This window comes from Seriola dumerili, unplaced genomic scaffold (genome assembly GCF_002260705.1).
Source record: "Seriola dumerili isolate Sdu_G_001 unplaced genomic scaffold, Sdu_1.0 BDQW01001124.1, whole genome shotgun sequence".
Classification (NCBI taxonomy): Eukaryota; Metazoa; Chordata; class Actinopteri; order Carangiformes; family Carangidae; genus Seriola; species Seriola dumerili.
The window spans coordinates 4250236-4273891 of NW_019175379.1; the positions used below are offsets into that span (position 1 = coordinate 4250236).

The 23656-nt window shown below is 40.2% G+C and overlaps 1 protein-coding gene across 1 annotated transcript in view; it reads left to right on the top strand.

Annotated features, from left to right (window-relative positions):
• The window catches only part of cdh18 (cadherin 18), a 59482-nt gene that overhangs the window by 16538 nt on the left and 19288 nt on the right, over window positions 1–23656 (top strand). Inside the window, exons 3-8 of the mRNA XM_022767111.1 lie at window positions 1296–1415; window positions 11300–11467; window positions 12716–12903; window positions 13681–13934; window positions 19560–19696; window positions 22682–22803. Coding sequence (XP_022622832.1) covers window positions 1296–1415; window positions 11300–11467; window positions 12716–12903; window positions 13681–13934; window positions 19560–19696; window positions 22682–22803 — 989 coding nt within the window. The remainder of the gene's footprint in view (window positions 1–1295; window positions 1416–11299; window positions 11468–12715; window positions 12904–13680; window positions 13935–19559; window positions 19697–22681; window positions 22804–23656) is intronic.

The following is a 23656-nucleotide window of genomic DNA, read 5'->3' on the forward strand; positions in this document are numbered from 1 at the left end:
AATTAAATTATGTACTAACTAATAAGTTTTTCTAGACAGATGATTTGGAACCAGCTGGGCTTAAAAAAAAAAAAAAAAAAAGCAATCCCTGAAATGATTAAGTCCAAATAATTCCCAGTGCAATTTTTGCTTCAAGGTTGACGGAGATTCAGAGTGGCCAAGCATACTGTGGAGTGCATGGTTCATTATGGCTGGCATTTCACTCTCTGCTCCTTCAGGTTTCTGAGGAACAAAAAAAAAAGAAAAAAAAAAAGAAGTCATATCTGGTGTGACACAGTGGAGCGAGTTTCTCTTGTTTTAATTTAGTTGAATTCCTCAGTGGAAAACAACAAAGCGAGTGTCCAGAAGATTTACAGGCCAGCGTATAGCTCATGTGTCTCCTAAAGCAATCATACTATGATTTTTAACATATAATGTTCCATTATATAAGCTTGTAGTGCAATTACAATGCACTCATCGTGCAATTATAATGGGTTAATGAAGCCTGTAATGCTGTTTGAGCAACACTTGAAGTGTTAAATTGAACCACAATGGCTCTTACACTGAATTTTTAAATAACAGTGAAAATAACAAGCCATCCCTCTAAGTTTTCAAATCATTTGTCTTTGTTCTCCTCGGCCTTTTTGCAATGGAAACAGCTTGAAAACCGAACGCCGGTGATTGCACTCAAAGCATTTTCCCCATTAAAGCCTTAACATGAGAGAAAATGTCCAGCAATTATCCTTTCATGACACATAACTAATACACACACACACACACACACACTGCGGTCAGCTCTTGTGCAGCAGTGCCTGTCAATGTGTTTCTATAGGATTTTGCTCTCTTATACTATATATTACATATTCATTTATCTGCTTTTTTTTTTTTTGACGAGCTAACAGGTTGCCATTCTGGGAACATAATGGCAACCTGTAGCTAGGTAACTAACCATAATATCTGTATTCAATTACTAAAGCATACTAAATCAGCATGTGTAATAGGCAGCGATCTGTTTCTTGGGGTTAAATGAGGTGACTCTTCTTAAAGCTCAAAGTCTGACAGAAGATGTGTCCAGCATTTTAAACATCTCTGTCCCTCTAACCCTGCAATCTCATATTCAGATTTTCTGCTCAGTAATTCTCCAAAACCACCAGACACTGTTGCTAGGAGATTTTCAACACGTAGCCGTTACACAATTAAATCACATCAATATACCTTTTTTTTTTTTTTTTTTTTTGAGAATTTGAAAACCTGTGACTGTGATTCACTGTGAACCTGCAATTACCAGGAAATAATTCTGCTGTGTTCATTTTCAGGCACGTCTGTGCTGCAAGTCACCGCGACGGACGCTGACGACCCCACCTATGGAAACAGTGCCAGAATAGTCTACAGTATTCTACAAGGACAGCCATATTTCTCCGTCGACCCCAAAACAGGTGTGGTATTACTGCAGACAAAGTGAGCTCCCACGCTCTTGCAAGCATGGTAACAATAACTATAAATGGGGGGGTAATAACTTTGTTATAATCTCTATTGTTGATCTCCTAAAGTGATGTGTATATCAACGCTGTCAGATCCGAGCGCCATATGTTTCTTGCAGTGAACATGGTGTTCTGTTATTGCAGCACGTCTGACATCATAAAAGCTAAAGCAGCCGCGGCAGAGTTATGGACTACTCATACGCCTGCTGTATTGTTGAGCACGCAATCCGCTCTTTGTGGGCCATAACTAACTCCTCAGGGGTCAAAGGAGACATTTGTAGAGATGCCTTCATAAAGCCATTGTTTCCTACCTTTTAAAAGGGGGGGGGGGCACAACAAGCAGTGGCAACTCTTTTCAAAATTCTTTTTTTTTTTTTATCTGAGAGACCTCTACTAGTACTATTAAATGTTAATAAAGCCTCTAAAGTGCAAGACATATAACTTTTATACGATGTGAAAAATGTGTTGTTACGAGTATGTGTGCATATCTATTTATTTCTGATCTCTCTTTGTCTCGCAAAGTGAGTGTGTACATGCACGCTCGTGTCTGAAGTCGCGCATGCCTTGCCTCTGCTTCTGCTCCTGCTGCTGCTGCTGCTGCTGCTGCTGCTGCTGTCGGTTAACATGAACAACAATCCACTTTTATGAATTGATTCATTGCTGTCTGGAACAACTATTGGCCCCTTTGAGACTATGCCGCCCATGTAAAACATGAAGTCTTTGCTGAATGAGCAACACAAATGAATTGCTGAATATTTTGACTTTACCTCGAGGGAAAAGGCGGAGGGGATTGATGGAGCAATTTCACAGCGGTGTGGTGAAGCCGAAGCGTTGCCAGTTTTTGAATGCAAACTTGGCTTTTTGTTCAATCAACTATATGTTGCTGTAGTTGAACTCTATTTTCAAAAATCACATTTTGACTCTAAAAATTCTTATTCCGGCGTTATTTTCCTTCCATGTGATGTGCTTCTGGACACATCAGATGGCTTGTTTTGCTTGAGCTGACTCGGCATCTTGTCTGCATTATAATTCAGTGTGGGGCGTGCAGAGGAGTTGGGACGTGATCGAAGGCCTAGCCAGCTGCACTCCCTGCAAAAGCACTATTCCACCCACACGTTTTAATTTATATAAGTCGGCTGTTGTTTTCGCCACTGGCAAACCACCCTCCTCCCTCAAATTAGGACAAGGAACTCCAGTGGTCAGTGGAAAATGTGCACATGGAGGGAGTTGCGCTTGCATGCGATCCTTTAATATGCTAAGCCCAAGTCTTAAAGCAGTTGTGTTGGCGTGCTGCCATATTCGAGCACCACACTGGGGAGCTGAAGCTGCTCCTGCAGCTGTCTCACAGTGCGTTAGCCTGCTTACACCTCCTCATATCCGCATGTACCTGGCTCCCACCATGCTCAAATTGCAGATACACCATCGTGGGGAATTGGTGTGTTATTAGCAGGATTAAAAGAGCACACAAAAACACACACGCACACACACACAAGAGCAAATCTACCTCTCCCAATTTGACCTTGGTCTGGTGGCCTCATGCAGCAGCGACAGATTTTACAAGACCCATGAGGTAGAAGGAAAGCTCGTTTAAGGACAGAGGGTAATGATAGCATTTGGCCTGAACATATGGCATTGAAGGAATCCCTAAAGGGCCGTCTCAGGCTTGACCCAAATCCCCAGCAAGCAACAAAGTGGTCAGTTTTACCTGTTTTCTTCTTCTTGGCTTAGCGATTTTGATAACATCATCTCAAACCTACCAGTGAAATGACAGACCTGTATGACTGGTCGGAAAATTGGACTAAGCGCTAAATTGACGGCATTTACAGTCTATAGCACTTTTATGGCTCATAACACGACAGAGTGCTGATATAACAGGCTGCCTCTGCAAAGCAACCACAGACCAGAAACTTTTACCGTAAGTATTCTTGTTGCCTTTGCAGATGTTAAAATTAAAACGTGTATCTTAATGTCCCTAATCACACTCAGGAGCATCTGTGGATATTGCTGCAGTATGTTTGGGCTTTATGCCTTACAAAAATCTGAAATATTGCATAGCTGTGTTACCACTCCACAGCTAAACCACGGGTTCGGTATGTTTAGTGGCAAAAACAGTGCATGTTTGCTGTTATTTGCAGTTACAATTTACAATACAAATACACATTTTTACAAGGGCTCACTTTTCTAAATGAGCATTCATATTATTTTTCTACATGTACACCATGTTTTAGACACTGAACCAACAGTTGCTTGTAAATATTTCAGCAAACCAGGGGCAAATTCCATTGGACGTTCTGCATTTCCAAGTCAGATAACTGAGACAGACACGTTAATAGCTCAATAGATTATGACTCAGAGTTTATACTTCCTTACTGACTAATTAACTCAGAGAACCACATTAAGGCAGCTGCTCGTCTCCACTGGAAATAAGATTCAGTCATGGATGTAAAATTGTAACTGACACATCTGTGATGGTGTCATGCAGCATGCAAAAAAAAAAAAAAAAAAAAAAAAAAAAAAAAAAGGAGAGATAGGAGTTTAGGATTAGATTTACTTCGGCGGAGAAATAAATGAGCATGGCACAGACTCTGTAAAGACAGAAATATAACTGATACAACTGATAATGATGGAAGGGGCTGAGGGCGGAAAGTGTGTGAGCAACAGAAAACAGATGTGGCAGCTTGTGCGCTGCATTGTAATAATTTGCTGTTGCAAAAATATTTTGTGTTCAGTTCTTACTCCAGGGTTGAGTATAAAATGACTGAGTTGTCTGCAACAGTGTTGTGACAGTGCAGGTGTATCTGGGGTTTACATTTCTGTCATAATCATTCAAATTGATCAGTGTATTTGATATGATCTGACATCTGCATAGCGCTCAACAAGTCCTCCACAGTGTTGGGATTATAGTTTAAAAGAAGCAGGTTTAATGGTGAGTGTGGCAGGTTATTGATCCTGTTGATTTCATTATGGAAAAAAATCATTATTCCATCAAAGAGCAAATGCCAAAGTATAGGTGCTGGATAAGGCAAAATTTGTACATTTAAATGGAGTAGCTGTGTCATGATTTTATATTTACTAAGTCAAAGTTGCCAAAGTGGGGACCCTCAAGGGTCCTTGAGGGGGTTCCTGAGGGCCCCTGGCAAAAAGGGGAATACATTTTTTCACTATAATTCCATCCATAAGTAAGAGACTGACAGACTGCATGACTACTTTGGTCATGGGTTTCAAACACTTTCTGTAATTAAACATCTAAAAGCAAAAGTTTTGATTTTATCAGATGGGGGACCCTGGACAATATCCCTGCAGTGATGGGGGGATCTGTGGTCTAATTTGTGTCAGATTAGGGATAATTGATGTGAAAAGGTTTGAGAACCACAATCAGAATGTTAAGATGAGATGTTATCAGGGACAGATCAGAGCTTGTATGTATGTTGTAAGTAATACTGCATAAAAAAAATGCCATTCAGAATGGTAATATAGCCAAGGTAAATCATAGGCATATTTGTGCGAATTCAAAAAGAGATGGTGTCCCTGACGTTGTATAAAGCAGAGTGAGATGCCATTTAGTGGTGTCTAGATCATCCACTTGTTAGTTAGTGAGGAACAGAAACTCTGCAGGTTTTCATTGCAGCTGCACACTGCAGCAACGCAGGCCGCTGATTATGACACATTCAGAACGAGTGGAGAGACTAATCAGCGAAATCACCTGGTGTGGCATGAGGCTGGAGCAAAAACCTGCATACCCTTAACTCACTATGGTTTCCTGCTCGCCCTCTCGACTCAGAGTTATTGCATGTGGAGGCGGCAGCTTTAGAAGCAAGTTTTTAATATATTCATCACCAATAAAAAAGGAAATCATTTGTGATATCCCAGAAATGGATTTGAAGCTAATGTTCAAGCACACTTATTTGCTTTGTTACTTCAAGTAAGATGAGAAGATCAATACCACTTTCACAGTCATATAAAGCTAGAACCAGGAGAAGGCTATCTTATCTTAGCATAGCTTAGCATGAGGATACAGTTACCCTGGCTGTTAGATAGGAAAATCTACCTACCAGCTATTAAAATGTGAATTAATAAGTTATATCTTGTTTGCTTATTGCACACAGAAACCAAAGTATAAAAATGACGATTTGTGTCTGGGGATTATGTGCCCGACATCCCAGCTAAGCTAACTGGCTACTGGGTGTAGCTTCACGGCTAACTCCGCACAAAAGCATATTGACCAAAATGTCAAACTAATCCTGTAAGATTCCTCAGAACAGTGTCGCATTTCACAAAGAAGCTGGGTGATGACAGATGAGAGTCAAGAGTTTCCAACAACAATCACAAATCCTGGCAAGGTGTCCTTTCAGTAGGATCCTGAACCTCCTGCCTGCTGCTCGTGTCGGACTTGTCGGGGGATTTTGGTCGAAAACAAGAGCAGGTGCACAAGGACAACAGGGAGTTTAGACAGACGGACTGAACCTCTATCTGCTCACTGAATATAAATCACACAGGATGAAAGTTCAAAATGGTGCCTGGGTGTACATATCACTCCCTCCGTCAGTGGGAAATACAACTAGTCCGGGGATGTGGCAAGCTAAGTGATGTGCTAACTATGTTAAGAATATTCACTGCATTGGATTTACTTGATTACATGGTTTGCAAATCTCAAAAGTGCAAGCCAGCAGATTTAATAAGAGCTTTCTATATCTCAGCAAAAGTACATCTTAGGCGGCGGCTGCATTTATCCTTTTTATAGTCGGGTCGTAACTCCTGTCTCTCCCATCACTACTGTGCATCTGTCACTTACCCGCAGAGACATCAAGGTTGTTCCTCTAGAGTGTCATAGTCGAATGCCCCCCCCCCCCCAGAAAAAAACCCCACCTCACATCTGTACTCGCACGCACACTCACACTCTGCAGAACCCCTAAGTCCCTTTTGCATCCTAAATAGGCTAATTTCTCTGCTGATCTGGGATTTGTGAGTGTTCGAGTTTATTGAAGGAGCTGACACAGATCAAGACTTTTTTTTTTTTTTTTTTTCCTTCTGTGGTTCATGGATTAAGTCTTACTGCAGGTTAGATGAAGGAGAACACTGTCACTTGGTCAATCAGTTGTGATGAAGCCTCGATGAGTCCAACCAATTATTCTCAATCAGATATATGATCTAATATATAAAAGGGAGAATCGTTGTAAAGTAAAAAGAAGTCATGTACTATTATGATTTCTGTGATTATTATAGCGGCTTCTCTTGATGTTATCTACCTTTTTCTCCAGAAATGCTAAGAGTGCAGACACACAGGGATAACATCGTATTGGATGGGCCAAAAAAACCAAGATTCCTGAAGCTGGAGATTGAAGAGCGCTTTAGTAATCTTCTATAATCCTTTTTGTTCACCCAGGAGATTGTCCTCCTTTAGAAGTTTCCAGCCAGACAAAGAGGTGGATAGTGTGATGGTATCAACTCTAATAGACTGGGGAGGTTGAGGAAAAGGCTAACCACCTCACTGTGTCAAATGGGCCCAGGTTCAAGGAAGTCAGCTCTTTCTCAATTATTTTCTAAATTAACTGACGAGCTCCATAGAGATTTAGCTGAGACTATCTGAGGTATTACGGCTCAGAAATGGTCAGGCTTGGGAGTTCAGGGGTGCGATCTTCATGTCAAAGTACTGACATACCTTTCAGGTACTTGCACTTCCCAAAGAGTTTGCCTTAGGCCGTTTCTGTATTGTTAAAAGAATTTAATTCAAGAATGAATGCAGGTCAGTGATTGTATGTTTATAATGCAGCTGTATTGCTCTCTTCTGACTGAGAGTTTTCTTTGTTTCTGAATGGCCAGAGACAGGAGTGCAGCTGTTTGTGACGACGTATGACTGACAGCAGGTCCTCCTCACTGTTGTGGACAACACTGGGTTTCCTGAGGCCAAAAAAAGAAAATCTCATGCTCATCGTTTCTTAACCCACCACTGTAAAATATTGCTCAGGAGCAATGCACTTTCATGAGTGAAGGGGTAATAAGAGACTTGAAAGGTCAGATTGTCTGTCATAGTGTTGTTTTAATGGAAAGCGTGGCCACTTGCCAAGGTCTGTGTGTCTCAAGGACCCCAGGTTAGGTAATGCTAAGACTTCAGTTAATAACAAAGGACTTCCAATAGAGTTTTTGCAGAGCCGCCGTCATTACAGAAAAGTGGCTGCGAGCACTGTAATGAGAAACCCAGAGAAGCAGCAAGATCCATCCTGAGACCTGGCAGCTTGGCAAAAATAAAATTCATCTCTTCTGAACATATAGAGTTCATGGACTTCATCTGTGGGAGCAAAAGACCAGACATTTTTTTCTATTTGTAATAAGAAAAAAAATTCAAAAAGAAATTTTTGTTTCCATTTACATGTAATATTTCAAGGTTTCAAAACACGAAGCAGTCCACTGCCGGAGAAGAATGGCCGACTGATTATCAATGTTGTGTTTGTATTTAAATGCACTGTCCTGTATTTAGTGTATTCCCAGGAAATTGTTTTTATTGTTTTACTCTTCCTGAAGCAGTAATACAGATATTCTAGTGTATTTACACAGCGGAGACATTACTAACATCTTGGCAGCTTTCAAATCACAGAGAACCCCAGTATTGACAGGCTAAAAAGGCCAGCGTTTATAATTCATGCGCATTTAACTCAAGGTTCTCACATTTCCAACAGGAGAACCAGGATGTCACGGCAGCACAGTGTTAATCTGTCTCATCAACTCGGTCAGAGTTTAAGCAGAACGCAGTCTGTCACTGTCTGCTTAGCATTTGAAAGGCAGAACGTAGCAAAGTATAATTCACCACCAACTCAAAGGTCAGTCGACTTCCATTTAATGAGGGTAATTATTCAGCTACAACTGGAGTTACAATATACTATAACCAGTGTTACTTTTAAATCAAGAACTAATCCTGATATCAAACCAATAAAAGAATAAGTGACATGAACAAAATGCAAATGTGGCTTTGACAAAATATTTGCACATAGTGTCAGAGAGGAAACCTACCTTTTTTTGCTTTGATATGATTCGGAATAAAGCCCTACAACACATTAGTGTCTGTCTAGCTTGCTGCCCCACTTAACGGTTGTTGTGTTTTTTGTTTGTTTTTTTGTTTTTTTTTTTGGGGGGGGGGGGTTTACAAGCAGAACTAAAGCAATATACTGCAATATAAAGCGGCTGAATCTAGTTTTACCTTACCTCACAATGCATCTAACAGTATAGTGCTTCTGTGGAGCCTTGAGTTGGAATTTGAGGACACACAGTGTACTTGTGACATTTTACACTGACAAACTTTTCTTAACCATTAGCCATTAGAGAAATATGAACAGGAGGAGTCAATAGGTTGGGGTTCAGTCATTCCACTGTGGATTTGGCAATAGAAGCTCTATTCACAGCTCATTCATAGAAACTTCATCACCTTGTCAAGTTTAACTTTGAATTAATACCTTACCTTACAAACTTTTAAATGTTACACTGCAGAGATTGTAGAATCATCTGACATTAGGTCATCTCTTGAATGCATTTCTTTTAGTAGAACACTGACTGCTCATGTACGTTTTCTCTTATTTCATTTATCTATGATAATTAGATTTTACTATACCATGCCATTTAGAATATATCTTGTCCTTTTGTTGATGCACTGCTGATGAGTCTAGGCTCACCGGCAGTCAATGCGACCTGAGCCACAGCTCAGTGTCACAGATGATGTGTAACCTAAGATCCCATGGATCTTAATACTGTTGGCTGCCTTGCTCCTTGACCCAGTTTTAATGATTATTCTGCCTGAGGCGAGTGGATTAGTTTCTGTCTATAGAGTCATGAAGAAAGAAAGAGGAAAATGACCTATTGTATAACACAGCTATAGCTGCCTCTTTGGTGAAATTAGGAAACCATAAAACTGCATTAACTTGCTCCAAAATTAAGTTTTGTTCAATCCATGCTGTCAGGGTTTGAATTGGAAATTACTAACAGAATAACTGGTACAAATGCTAACTTACTTGGTCAGCTCAGCTGTCTGAGTCAGACACATTTTAAGAAATGTAGATATAGCCTGCATTTTTAATAGTGTGTCTAATTTATGCAAAAATATCTGCTTTAAATCCAGCTGCCACATGCAACTTTAAACCCCATGAACATTACTGCAAGAGAAATCTATGTGAGTGGATTAGGTCTTTGGTCATTTCCCTATGAATAGCATCGGACTTGTTGTTGAACATAACATTTAAGTTGCTGGACTTGTTAGCAAACAGTTGTCTTATATTTCCTTTTAGTTACTTTCCTTTTACCTCTGTTTTTGGCCTCAACATACTCCTGAGGGAGGAGGGCAGGAGGTGTACAGTCAGTTCTTTTTTCTTTCAGCTGTGTCCTTTGGCAAAACAGTATTCAATCATGATACACCAAGAGCTCGGGATTAACCGTTAGCTTGTCAGCTAGTGAGCTTAAATCTCTTGTCTTGTGACAATCTTGTGAAAATGATTGCTGTCCCAGCACCTGTATAATGAGATGTAGTCAACTAGAAGCCTTATAATGCTACACAAAACACTTTTAGTGAGAATGATTATTTGTCTGCTGAGGCAAAGCAAACGTACATAATACGGCCATGTTTGTGGAAAAGGCCAGTTTCATTCATCTTGCCTCCCGGGCAGGGTGAAGAAAAGCAGTGAAAGAGTATAATGTAGTTTGATTATATATAATGTAATTCGTGCCAAACATGTGATTAGTACCTTTAGCACCTTATTTTTTTCTATACATACTACACACTCACCATGTTTTAGTGACGCTTTCCTTCAGTCTCTACAGCCATCTTATCAAACGCCACTTGTTGTGATTTCCACTTTCACAACAGGAGGCAACGGCAGCAAAGTCCATTCCACTTTGTGATCAACGCCGTGCCATTTTCTCCTGGGTCTCACTGCTCCCGTTCAACCATTGTGTATTACTGCAGGGTTCACAAGTTCACAAGACCATAAGTTCAATGGTTGCCAGAGGGTCTTGGCTCTGGGGAAAAAGTGAGATTTACAATGAACGCTGATGTAACTGGTGGAACATATTAAATCAGGCTCCATGTGGCGATGGGGTTTCAGGAGCAATGGTGGGAAATTAACCCTCTAGCACAGATATAGACACGCACACACACACACAAAGCTAATATAGACTAACAGACACATTAAGACTGTACACGAACACACACAGACAAATATATGTGCAAGACATGTCGTTATTATGTTCAATAAATCACATACCACCCAGCAACACAGGAAACAAATACTGCGCCTGTCTTTGTAGCTTGTGACTCAGTTACAATTTACCTGTGTACAGTTTGTCTGTAGTGGGCAGAGGTGCAGTCATATATCACTGAGTTAGCATTGTGAAAGTTCATGGCTGTGTTTGCTGTGTTATTGTAGTGATAAATGTGATTGAGTGGGCGCCTTAGAAAGTTGCATTCTGTCCCGATCCAAGGTTGCATAGTCATTTTAAATATGACTAAAAGTGAGGAAGGGCTAACCTTGACAACGAGCGACCAGGAGGATCAAAGATGAAAGACGCAGCTTAATGGTGTTTGTCTTTAAAGGAAAAGTGCTGCATGAGTAGTCCATAACTGAACGAGGTCTTCGTGGAGAAAATATTAGGGCAATGATCGTTCACTCTCTCAACAACAATCCCTCCCTGTGTCTTAATCTAGATTTTTTTTTTGCCAGCTTCTTGTTTTGTTTACTCTCAAAAGACTATTATCAGTTGCTATTAACCACTATCTGCTTACTCTTTTTTTTTTTTTTTTTAATGCTGATATAATAAAACGTAATAAATTCCTATTTAAGTGTAAATGGTTCTGTTTGCAGGAATCATCAGGACGGCCTTAGCTAACATGGACCGGGAAGCCAGAGAACACTACACAGTTGTTATCCAAGCCAAAGACATGGCGGGCCAGGTCGGAGGCCTCTCTGGCTCCACCACCATCAACATCACTCTGACGGACGTCAACGACAACCCGCCCAAGTTTCCCCAAAGTATGTATGGAGCGCTACCTGAATATGACATCACAAAAGAACTAACAAAATATATCACAAATGAAGTTTAAGAACAGTTATTCGATAGTGGGTTGTGTTGGAAAAAGATGCTTCACATTCAGGAAACTGGAGAACACTACATTTTCTTTGGCTGTAGCCTCTATTTGAAAAATCTTTACCCTGAGAAAATTGTTGCCTTTTGGTTGCTTTGCTAGTTAAAGAACCAGAAGGTTAATTTAACAAAATAACCAATGGTAATGGTAATGTTTTACTGCTACTAACTTGAATTAGCTTCTATTACATTAAATGACCCAAGCTGTGGCTGGTAATGTAATAAGCTGTTCCCAGCAGCTCCACCACAGCCGCCTGAGGCAGCTCCGCTACCTGAAAAGCATTTGTAAGAAGACTTCTGTGCCGGATTTTCATTGTGGGAGTGGAAAGATAGCAAGAAAAGTAACTGTAAGAAAAGTGCTATGTGGAGCAAAACTCTTAATACGGTTGCGCATGACAGATTATCCGTTAAGAGTGTATTCTCTGGTTTCGCTGCACGAAGGAAAAGAGAAAACATCATCATGGCAGTATTTGCAGAGACAAAATTAAAATTATTTTAATTATAATTTCTCCATGCATGCATTGATTAACCATTTATCAGTCTTAGAAGGTTTAGGGAGCAAATCATGGATTACTGAGGCTTCCCCTCATAGACCTATTCTGCATTCCTCACTATGATGTATTATACTTCATTATTGTGTGACTCAGTGGTCTAATATCGCAGTCAAATTTTCCGTAATTAGCAAAATTAGAAAAGCATTCATCTAAACCCTCTTTTTTTGCCGTCTGAATTTTCTCCATTTTAATGATAAATTTAAGTAATGATGAAGTTGTGATTCTTTGCCTTTGAAAGTGCCTCATCAAACACAATCCCCCCTCGGCTCTGAGTTTTTCATTTTGTGCTGCGGTGAAAAACTATTTCAAAACCATCAACATTTTCTGAATAATCATCTGCCTCAGAGTTTTGATCTGCTTCACTGCAGCGCTATCAACCTCAGTTTAGCATTTAATGTCAATTGAAGCACTGCAGAGTATTTTTAATGACATTTCCTCAGGAACAAAGGGTGACAGAATAAAACTGCTTAACTAAGCCCTTTTAGGATGACATTCAGACAATGCAGATCGGCCTGTGTTTAAGGCAGTTTTTTTTTTTTTTTTGCTGTCTCTAAATTGGTACACGTCAATGTTCATCCACAGAAAATTACCAGCTGTACGTCCCTGAATCAGCACAAGTAGGTAAACCGGTGGGGAAGATCAAAGCCAATGATGAGGACCTTGGCGTCAATGCAGACATCAAGTACAGCATCATTAACTCCGAGGGGGCCAACATGTTTTCCATAACCACGGACAGAGACACGAGAGAGGGAATCATCAGCCTCAAAAAGGTAAGCACACACTCATGAACACAGAAAGAGGTTCTTTCTTAGAAATGTTAAGGAAATGGCCTCATGCGTCAGCTCAGCACTGTGGGAATACAGACTGAAAGGTGGAATGTGCAGTTTTGACCTCTAGTGGTGCTGTAGAGCAGAATTTGGATGATCTGGTTGGGGATGTGTGAACAATTTGATATTGTTTTGCATCAAATATTCTATCTGCATTATGGGCTACTCATGCATACGCACTTATGGGGGTTTTAATGGTTAATGGAGGTAATGCATTAAAAATAGAAGAGGTGATATGCAAGTCACAAATTATTTAGAATAATACGCAGCAGGAAATGTATTCATCTAGATCTAACACTCTTATGCCGTCTTTTGTAGTAATGTTGAATTTGAATTAAATGAATGTTTTCAGTGAAAACCACAAGATTTAAATGTCTATATGCAGCTAAAAAGACTCTGCACTAAATTAGATTTCTTGTCAACACATGACATTAAACTGACAGCTCTCAGACAAGTAATTTATTTTTCATTTGATCTGATTTAAGTTTAGTAAATATTGGACTATTTTAGTTTGATTTCAGCAAGAGCAGTTAACTGCTCTTGCTGAAATCAAAAATTAAGAATCAAGTTACTTATTTTTCTGTAAAGTGATCACAGTCGTGTTTGAGGGCTTACCGTGATCGTTCACTTATTCTCACTTGGACGATTCAAATCGAGCTTAACTCCTTTGTACCGCGAGAGTGCTGATCACATGTCCCTATGGTGCCTTTTTCCCAACAGCCTCTGAACTACGAGAGAAAGAAAACCTACACCCTCCACATCGAGGGGGTGAACACGCACGTGGATCCTCGTTTTTCCTATCTGGGTTCTTTCAAAGATTCCACCACCCTTAAAATAACGGTTGGGGACGTGGACGAAGCCCCCGTCTTTTCTATGGATTATTATATCATGGATGTGTATGAGAACGCACCGAGCGGCACGGAGGTGGGCGCTGTAACTGCTCGAGATCCTGACAGCAGAAATAGCCCTGTCAGGTAAGGCACTAACTGCTCGATGCATATATATATACACAAGCAAGAAGTGAAATGATTACAAATGCAGAGACGGAGAGCTGCTCTGTAGGCACACTGTCTTATTGGTTTTGCATCATTGGACAGAAGCTGAACATCTACAGTTTTTTTTTTTCTTGTTATGAAATATCAGTGCAGAGAGGAGGTAAGAGAGGAGGCTGCTAATATCATGAAGCTTATTTTAAGACTCAGCACGCTTTCAGCTGTGACCGGCAGCCAATGTAACTTTGCCACTTTGTCAAGTAATTGGTTGCCAAAAACTTTACTTTTTTGTTTTTTGAAACATGGCAGCTTTTTGCCAGATTGATTTCAGAAGAATTCTTAAAAGCCTGTTTACCATATCTGTTTGATTAGCATAGCTGATAAAGCATATGTTCGCCATGCGAGAGTCCAGTTTTGGACTCAAATTTGGTTGCTTATTTATTCATTTCTTTTTCTTTTTTTTTTTTTTTTTTTGGCATTCAGGTTGAAAGTTGATCCATGTTGCTGCAAAAAAAAAAAAAAAAAAAAAAACTGAGGTGCTTTGGCTTTGCCCGTGAAGTCGACTAATAAGATTATTTCTGCCTCCAAGAAATGTTTGTCTTACTAAAACTCCAATTTGCATGTAATATCTCTTCTTCATGTAATAGATACAGCATCTGAGCATTGGGTTTTAGCATTAGTCTGCACATACTCAGTGTCTGTCAATGATGCGTTTGCAGTAGATAGACTTTATTTCCACAGTAGGTGCATGACACAGACAATTAGGACATATATACAGACTTAAACGGAGGGTTTATGGGACACTTAATTACAGCAGAGGCGGTTATTAAGATATGGATTGACACTATGGATTGGGGTTACTTATTATTAGGAACACAAGCGCCTTCCTGCTCATGGGAACTCTGTACCTGCGGCGAGAATGAAGGGAGGGTAAAAGTGCCGGTGGAGTGGGTGGTCTGGGTCACGTGTGATTGTGAGTGCTTGCGGATCAGCGATGAGGTGACACACTCGGATAAGATACTCGGAATACCAATGAGGTTGCTGGCTGAAGGAGTTATCTTTCGGAGTTTGCTCTTGGTGATGACTGTAAGCATATGGAAAACACAGATGGCGCCACACAAAAGAACTGGCTCAGTAATGTTGCGGGGCAGGAGGAAGGAAAAGAAAATGGGACTGGACAGTGACAATTCAAAGTTCAAAATCAAATCAAGGATATTTCATGTGGCTATGAACTTCATACCAAAATAAAAGCATAATTAAATAGACTGAAAGATGGAGTGCAATGCATTCAATAGCCTCCTGTTCGGTTGTGATACTACACATGCGCTCAACGTTTTCATATCTCCTCAGAACATCAGTAATATGCATAATGGATCTTTCTCATTTTTTGGCATCATCACATAGATTGTTATTTTGTCTGCGAACCTGTGAAATAACCCGAGGCAATACAACTGCTTAGCACATTTATATGCACTCTAAACACATGCTTGTGTACTTGCTGAAAAAAAGATTGATGTTAGCCCTAGGCAGTGGACTAATCTTCGGTTTTTGCTCTGCACAGGTACCTCGTTTCATGACATTACACTCAAGCAACTACGCGCCGCTCGTATTAATTTGAATTCCTTCTCTTGCCCCGGCGTAAATGATGGAGTAGCTGTAAAGATGAGACTCCTCATGAGATGAGGTATTGCTGATATGTCAATAAGAAGCAATCTGCTGTTGCTATTACATTGGCGGCAGAGCCCTGGGGCTTTCTATACAGCATTAAGTAGACTTATGACCATACTACAGTCCGCTATGTTTTTGGAGAGGTGGGCTCTGCGCCTCCTGATGAATAATGTACAACATTGAATGACAGGATGACACGGGGTAAAGCTGATTCTTTGATTTATGTCAGAATCTTAACACTTTGTGAAAGATTTGTTGTAAACAAGAAGGCAATCTACATATGAAAGCGTTTCACCGCTCTCCTTGCGGGATACCTCCTCTTTGTCCATTCCTACGGTGCATCACTTCCAATGTTCACCACATGAAGAGGAAGTCAGCGGGATGCACTTCAGTGACATCCACTTGAACCCGGAAAAAAGGCTGAACATCCGTGCCGCCACTCCCCGTGTTGGCGTCAGACTGCAGAATGCAGCAGGGATCAGTATTTGATCATCACTTTGATCATCGAGTCTGCCCGCGCCTGCGTTGAAATAAATATGTTATTGAAGTGACATTTCAAATGTTGGCGTGAAATTGACATCTAAATAGCCAAGCGAAGTCTTGATGGCTCATTACCCCTGGTTGCTCATACTCATTATCATAATCACCAGGAACAGTTGTGAAAACTTCTTGGCCTGGTTGTGTAGATTCCAATCAGTCCCGTCTTCAGCTTTAACCAACTATTATGTTTTTTTATCTTTAGTTGTAAACAACCAAAACACATAACATATTGCCAGTTTTGAGACATCTGAATAATTTTGTAGGAATATAAATGTAAAAATAAGAATCTACGTCTAAGGTCAGATTGGTCATCTAACAGAAAAGTTAAATGGTCCCCAGTGGGTAATGTCAATCTGAATGACTTTGAAGGTTGGTACTAAGATTTTAATTTGATTCTCTACATATACAATTTACACTTCCCACATCAACAAAACAAACAGAACAGCAACAAGCTCAACCTCAGTATCTTCATATCTGATCAACTTAAACTAAACATGGTATATGGTATAATAATATATAATATGAATAAACATACACATACATCATATATAATAATAACATACCATTCTGCTCTATCTAGTACCAATCTTTTTATCCTGCACCCACGGCTTGATAAGATTGATACTTCACATCTAGCACTACCAGCAAGGTAAAAAAATCATATTTGTCCAATAGGAAACAATTTGACTGGATTAACACCGTTCTTGACTATATTTTAAGATGTCTATGTAGCATGCTAACACTTTAGCATCTGCAAAACATCAGCAACTCAACTTAAAGAAGAAATGAGCACAGTACAAGTGAAGCTGACAAAGGACTATACATTAAGGCTTCTCCGGGCCTTTTTTTTTTCAAATCCACCCACCTCCTGACAGAAGGTTAGATCAGCCAGTCCTCTTGTTTGATGTGCGGGGTTGATGTGTTGTTTGCGTTTTTATGAGACTCGTGAATGTTTACATCATTATTATTCCACCCTTCAACTAATGAGAGTTGAGCCGAGTCTGAAAGATGTAGAGGTCAGCCCAGCAGTCTGAGTCTGAGGTGTCCTGAAGCCGCCACCTTACAGACGATCTCTCTAATCACCCTCAGGACATCTTTTGAATTTTGCTGCACCAGTGTAAAGAGTTTAAGGACATCAAAGTTGCCTCTATGTTGTTTTTTTTAATCCATCCAACCGTTTTGTTTTTGTGTTGTATAGTGATCATTACCACCGCTGCTATCAAAATAATTTTGTTGATGTTCATTACACTCCAATAATTTTGCACCGAAAAAAGAAAAATCCATAATTACTGTGTTTTAGTTTGTTTCTGCGAATGCAGGGAAGGGAGTTATTACTCACATCAGCAGTTGGTCTTGTTGTTTGAAGAAAAGAAAAGATTTTCTTTTATCAAGGTGTTCTGGGAAATAATCATTACATGGTGTAACGTCTTATGCTTTCGCTGGTTATCTGCCGGAATATGAAAATAAAGCAGCAAACAACAAATGCACATGATTTATCACCGGCAGCAGTAATTAACCATATTGAAGTGTTCTTCAGCAGAGCCATAAAATCACATGCTTTTCTTTGAGACAAAGTGAATGCTTAGCACCTAAACTCTCCTTTTTACAGCCCAAAAGCCTTCACGCTCTTAAGAACCCGAGCATTTAATAAATCATGACAACATTTCTACTGAGGCTGCTGCACACACTTGTAAGCAATTCACGCTTAAAAAATTAGTTCATTATATCAAATAAATGCAATCCTGGCATTAATATGCCCATACCGTTTCCATCTCATGTCAATTGAAAATTGTCGAGAGGCCATATTGCTCAGGAGAATGAATGCTGGATTAAAGGTGTAAATAGGTCATTAAGAGATAAATTAGGGAATACACAGTCAATGCTCATTCCGTGCTTGAACTCATGAGAGGAGCAACCGAGCCCGTTTCTGCTTTGCATTCCGCAGACTGCTTTGTTTCTGGTTTGATAACGGCGTTGCTAGAAAGCCATTACAACAGTGTAAACATTGCCAGCAGAACATTGCCTTTTGTCATTATTAGATATTGAGGATAATTGCTCTTGACTTAGAAATATGTATTTTCATAGCGTTCTGTCAAGACCTAAAGTCCATTTAAAAGCAGTTGGAATTATTCTATTCATGGAGGTGGTGCAAGAAACATAACATCCCCTTTGGCTTGTACAGCTGCTGCTCTTCATTCATTGCACTGCACGGTTTTGGTTCGCTGAGTCTTTGATCATTAATGGAAGTTTTTGTTTTCTGGTTTGTCACCGAATAGACACGAACCAAAGTAAATAAATCTGTGTTTATTAACGCCTCAGTAAAGTTTGTGAAGTAAAGCCTTGGCCAGAAAAAGACATTAAGGGCCTGCATAGTGTTTTTAGGCATTTACCTAAGAACTGCTTGGCTCTACCAATTTCATATAAAGGTCAGTTTATTTGTAATGAGCAGTAATACTCTCACTTGCATTACTTCTTCTGTGGCTCTAAAATGAGTTTTCTAAAACACTGAAACAATAACTTTGCTGATATCATAGGTTATGTTTATATAGTTGCTAACTGCTAACAGAAAGCCTCCGTTACAAACTTTGGGTAAAGAGTTTGAAAGACGTGGCTGGCATTGGGGGAAGTGTAGGCCGTAGTGTTTTTTTATTTGACCCATAGGGACTAAAAGTCAGGATATCTCAGGCTCTTTTGCAGTTTATTCATCCTTTTTTGTCTCTGTTGTGAGCACTCTAATTTAGTGGAGGAAGAATGTTAAATTAGCGGAGTGGCCCTTTAAGTCTGTCCCCATTCAGTGTGTGTGTGTGTCTGTTTAGAGGTTTTCTGTGATTTGTAAGACATGTAGGCAGCTGTGGCTCAGGAGGTAGAGCGGGTCGTCCATTAATTAAGTCGGTGGTTCGATCCCGGCTCCTCCGGGCCACGTGTTGAAGTGTCCTTGGGCAAGACACTGAACTCCAAATTGCCCCTGATGGCTGTTCCTTCAGTGTTCGAGTGTGGGTGTGATGTGTGAATGTTTGAGTGAATGGGTGAATGTGGCGCTTTGAGTGGTCAGTAAGACTAGAAAAGCGCTATATAAGTGCATTTACCATTTGTTAAACGTGGTCTACACGTGGTGGTAAAGTCACATATAATCATTGTTTCAACAGCATTCCAAGCTATGTCAGAACAGTGTTAATACATAACCTATATATAACCTAATCTTTGATTTTCCATCCCAACTTTTAACCTGAAAGTTCAAATGAATCTTACTAGGTGCCGCTAGGTAACTGTACCCTACAGATTATCCACTGTTACCTTAGTGAACTCTTCTTGTACCTCATCTTTTATTTATCCATCACTTTGTTTTTGGGAAAATTCACGTGGAGTGGACACTGAGTGCATAATATCTTTTCCTAATAGGTATTTCATGGACAGCAAAGAAGATGGAGAGAGGTACTTCAGAATTGATGAGAGCACTGGAGTTGTACGGACGACGCAGCCTCTGGACAGAGAAGACATACCTTGGCACAACATAACGGTGATGGCCTCGGAGGTTGGTAGGTACCCAGGTGACTTTCCATAAACCTAATGTTTACGCGTGGGCGAGTGATTATAAAGCACCCGCTGTGTCTGTCTGCTCGGCCATGTTATGGTTTTTTGGTTTTTTTGGGGGGAGTTTTTGAGCATTTTTGCCTTTATACGGACAGTACAGTGAGAGATAGACAGGAAATTCAGGGGGAGAGAGAGAGAGGGGATGACATGCAGCAAAGGGCCGCGAGTCAGACTCGAACCCATGGCACTCGGCCATGTTTTGCTGAGGTTTCCTGACATGGCACACTTCCTGAGACTCTCAAAAAGAAATGTACAAGCAGATGCTGTTTTAAATTTCAGTTGAAGAAAGTCTGTTCAAGTTCTTTCGCTGTGCTAACATGACATTTTTTCATCAGCCTTTTCAGCAGGTTTAGAGGCACTTTAGCCCAGAATTACCTACATTCATAGACTGTATTCATAAAGACATAAAATGGCTTTTACATACACTACACTTACGGTACATACTGTACCATCCTCATCACCTACTGACATATAAATATGGAATATTTCTCCCAGGTTTGACACGTGAAATGCTGTAATGCAGCTGCTTGAAAGAAGCATTACTAAACAAAAACAACCAGACTTCTAGCCAGAAGTTTTTTTTTTTCTTTTCCTACAAGATAACAAGACACCCTGAGGGGATCATATAGTGAGAGAGAGCAGCCCAGGTTCAAATTCATGGAGTGTAAAACTGGAGTCCAAATCAATATCAACAAAAGAAAGGTTCCATAAAAAAGGAACGACTATATGAATCTGCACTGCGCCCTCTCCTTTTACCTACAGAATAAAATCTGCAGCGCTTTTTTTTTTTTTAGGCTGATATTCACTTGGATGTCTTGATCAAAGTCACTTCACTGCAATACTGTACATGTAAATAGCCCACATCCACTGCAGCAGCATTACCAAAGCACCAAAACTACAACCAATGGTGGTCACCTGCAGTTCTTTCCATATCCAGGTCATTGTCCCATTGCACTTTGATAATGGAAGCCACATTCACCCATTCACACACACATTCATACAGAACTTTTTCCTACAGATATTGCACTTCTCTATCACACACACATACTCACACACCACTGATCCATCAGGGAGCTATTTGGGGTTCAGTATCGTTTCCAAGGACACTTGGACAATGTGGAATGGAGGAGCTGGGAATCAAACCACCGACCTTCAGATTAGTGGGTCGTCCACTAATGACCACTTGACCTCTTGGGCCACAGCGGAGTAAAATGACTAATTTATTCAAGCTATGCTGTGAAAAAAATCCCCCTTCATATAGGATAACAAAGCTTTCAACAAATTAAAACTTGTATTTTGTCTTTATGATTTTTAATAATTGACATAGTCAATTTTCGATACTCATTGGTCGTTTACATTTCAACATTCTGTGTCCAGTTTTCAAAGCAACAAGATGCTTTAATAGCACAATTAACAGTGATATCACAGTTACAAGCTGTATTTAAACACAGTCCTACATCAGGTGAATTAACAGAGAAATTAACAATTAAAGTCAGGAGAAAACAGGGATAAAGGAGTCAATTTGCATATTGATTAGAATGTATTCAAATAGGTTAGAGTGTATTTTCCTTATAATTAACTACAAAATCAAATTAGTCCCAATTGTTTCAATGTCCTTTCCTACATTGAAAATTAATTAAATCAATGCAGGCCCCGCTAACTTCAAGAATTGCTATCAGGTAACTTGGGTAATTTGTAATCACAATTAGGCAAATCTCTTGCCAGCCGACAGAGGTGCTGCATGCTAATGCTTCTTTATCTCCTCACCTCTCCTTAGTATTCAAGGATACAGTTACATGCAGTGTCACTATCAAAAGGCAGAATGATACGTTTTTACCACTTTGAATGAGCAAGGACACACTGTGTCGCAGACACAAAGCACCCGCCATAGTACACTGCAAAGCAGCATCCTGCAGAGACTTTCCTCCGCTGTCTAATGGCCACCAGGAGCTGCGAGACAAACCCTAGTGAGTGATAGAATTAGAGAATGAATATGTTATTGAATTTTAGTTTTAGCTTTTGGCTCACCTTTTGTACTTTACATCTAAGAGCGTAAAGCACTGTCTTATAACACGGTCGCTGCAATGTCAAACCCGTCTTTAGGTGCTGAAAGAAAATACCATGCATGGAAATTTTTATTCTGTGCACAAGATGAAGTAAATAAAAAGTGTGAAACATTAATTTAATAGAAAGATTGCTGCACCTGCATGACTTTTTGCTGTTCAGGGAAGGTCTTGCTGAGTGAGCATGCTATTTTTCAGCTTTGTTCTGCAGCACATTCACCTGGAAGCTACCCAGTAAAGCTAGTCTACTTCTGTTGGGGGCTGAGGTGCCCCACAGGGTGATGGGTAACTGCCCTGCATAAGGGCTCTTCAAAAATACTTGAGAAACCAGGGGGAAAAAAATCATCTGTACATCAGACCTCAGACAGGCCTCATAAGTACTAAAAGCAAAACGCAATCAATATGAAATCTTAATTCCATAGAGAAAAGCATAAGTGTTAAATCGTGTTTTTTTCTGGTTTTGTTTTACCAGAAAAGACAGACGAAAAAAAGGCAAATGTTTTACACGCTTCATGAGTTGCTCATGCAGGACAGTGGGTAAATGCATCACAACCGCACACCGAGTGAGACAGACACAATGCTGCACAAAGATGATCAGATGTGCTTTAATACAGAAAAACTGCCTTCTGCAACATTGCATCCCTCAGTGCCTTTGTAGTGGCACAGCCTAAGACTAAAGCCATAAAAAGAAAAGCCCACCAAGAAGAGCACAGTGTGTCCCAGTTTGAAATTACAGTGTTGATGCTCTACTTTATTATTAAGGCTTACATTTGACTTTCATCTTCTTTGTCACATGTACTCTCTCTCTCTCTCTCTCTCTCTCTCTCTCTCTCTCTCTCTCTCTGTCTCTCTCTCCCTCTGCTACAGACAACCCCAGCCTTCTCAGTCACGTTCCTGTTACCGTCCAGGTCCTGGACGTGAACGACAATCCGCCAGAAATAGCCACGGACGGGGAGGTCATTGTGTGTGAGAGCTCAAGGCCGGGACAGGTGAGCGTCTAGGATTCACCTAGAAAAATCTGCCTCTGCTTCTGTTTTTCTCTCTCTCTCTCTCTCTCTCTCTCTCTCTCTCACACACACACACATTCAAATCTTTCTACACCCTCCAAAACACACACAGCAGAAGGGAGGTGTTGAGAGGTGTGTGTTAACCTCAGCCGTTTCCTTGAATACGAGCATTTCTCCACCGAACTATTGTTTTCCTCAGCGGTTCGGGTTTGCTCACTGAGAGCCGAGCAGTGAGAGACCGTAGAGGCACTGGAGAGAGCTGCTTAATCATCCCTCATTGAAAATGAGTATCTCAGCAGCAAACCATGACAACTCTAAATCGAAGCTCATTCCAATTTGCTCTCAGTAGTCTTTGATTCATTCAAATTAAGAAGGTTTTTGAGATATAGAGCAATCAGCAGCATGGAAATGGTTGAAAGGCTGGTTCGACGAAGGAATGTTGGGGGGGGGGGGGGGGGGACTGAGAAGACACCAACTAAATACATTTTTAATAGTTTCGAGCTAGTGGGAGAAAAAGTTTGAATTAAAGTTTACATTAGATTTGAGTTATGGTTCCGTAGTAGCCTCAGGATTCTTAGCTTAGGGGATTAAGTGGGACGAGTTGTAAAGTGTTGAATGAGATAGTAGCTGCTCATTAATGTTTTAGAATCTGTTTGCATCCCAATTCTTACACCACACAGATGGGAAATTACATAATCAGTTACCAGGTGTACATTAAAATTGTAACAGGACACCTAGTTCCAATTAAGAGTTAAGGTACATTAATGAATATATGCTCAAAGTATATTAAACTGTAACCACGGCAACAGTACACCAGTAAAATGACCATAAATAT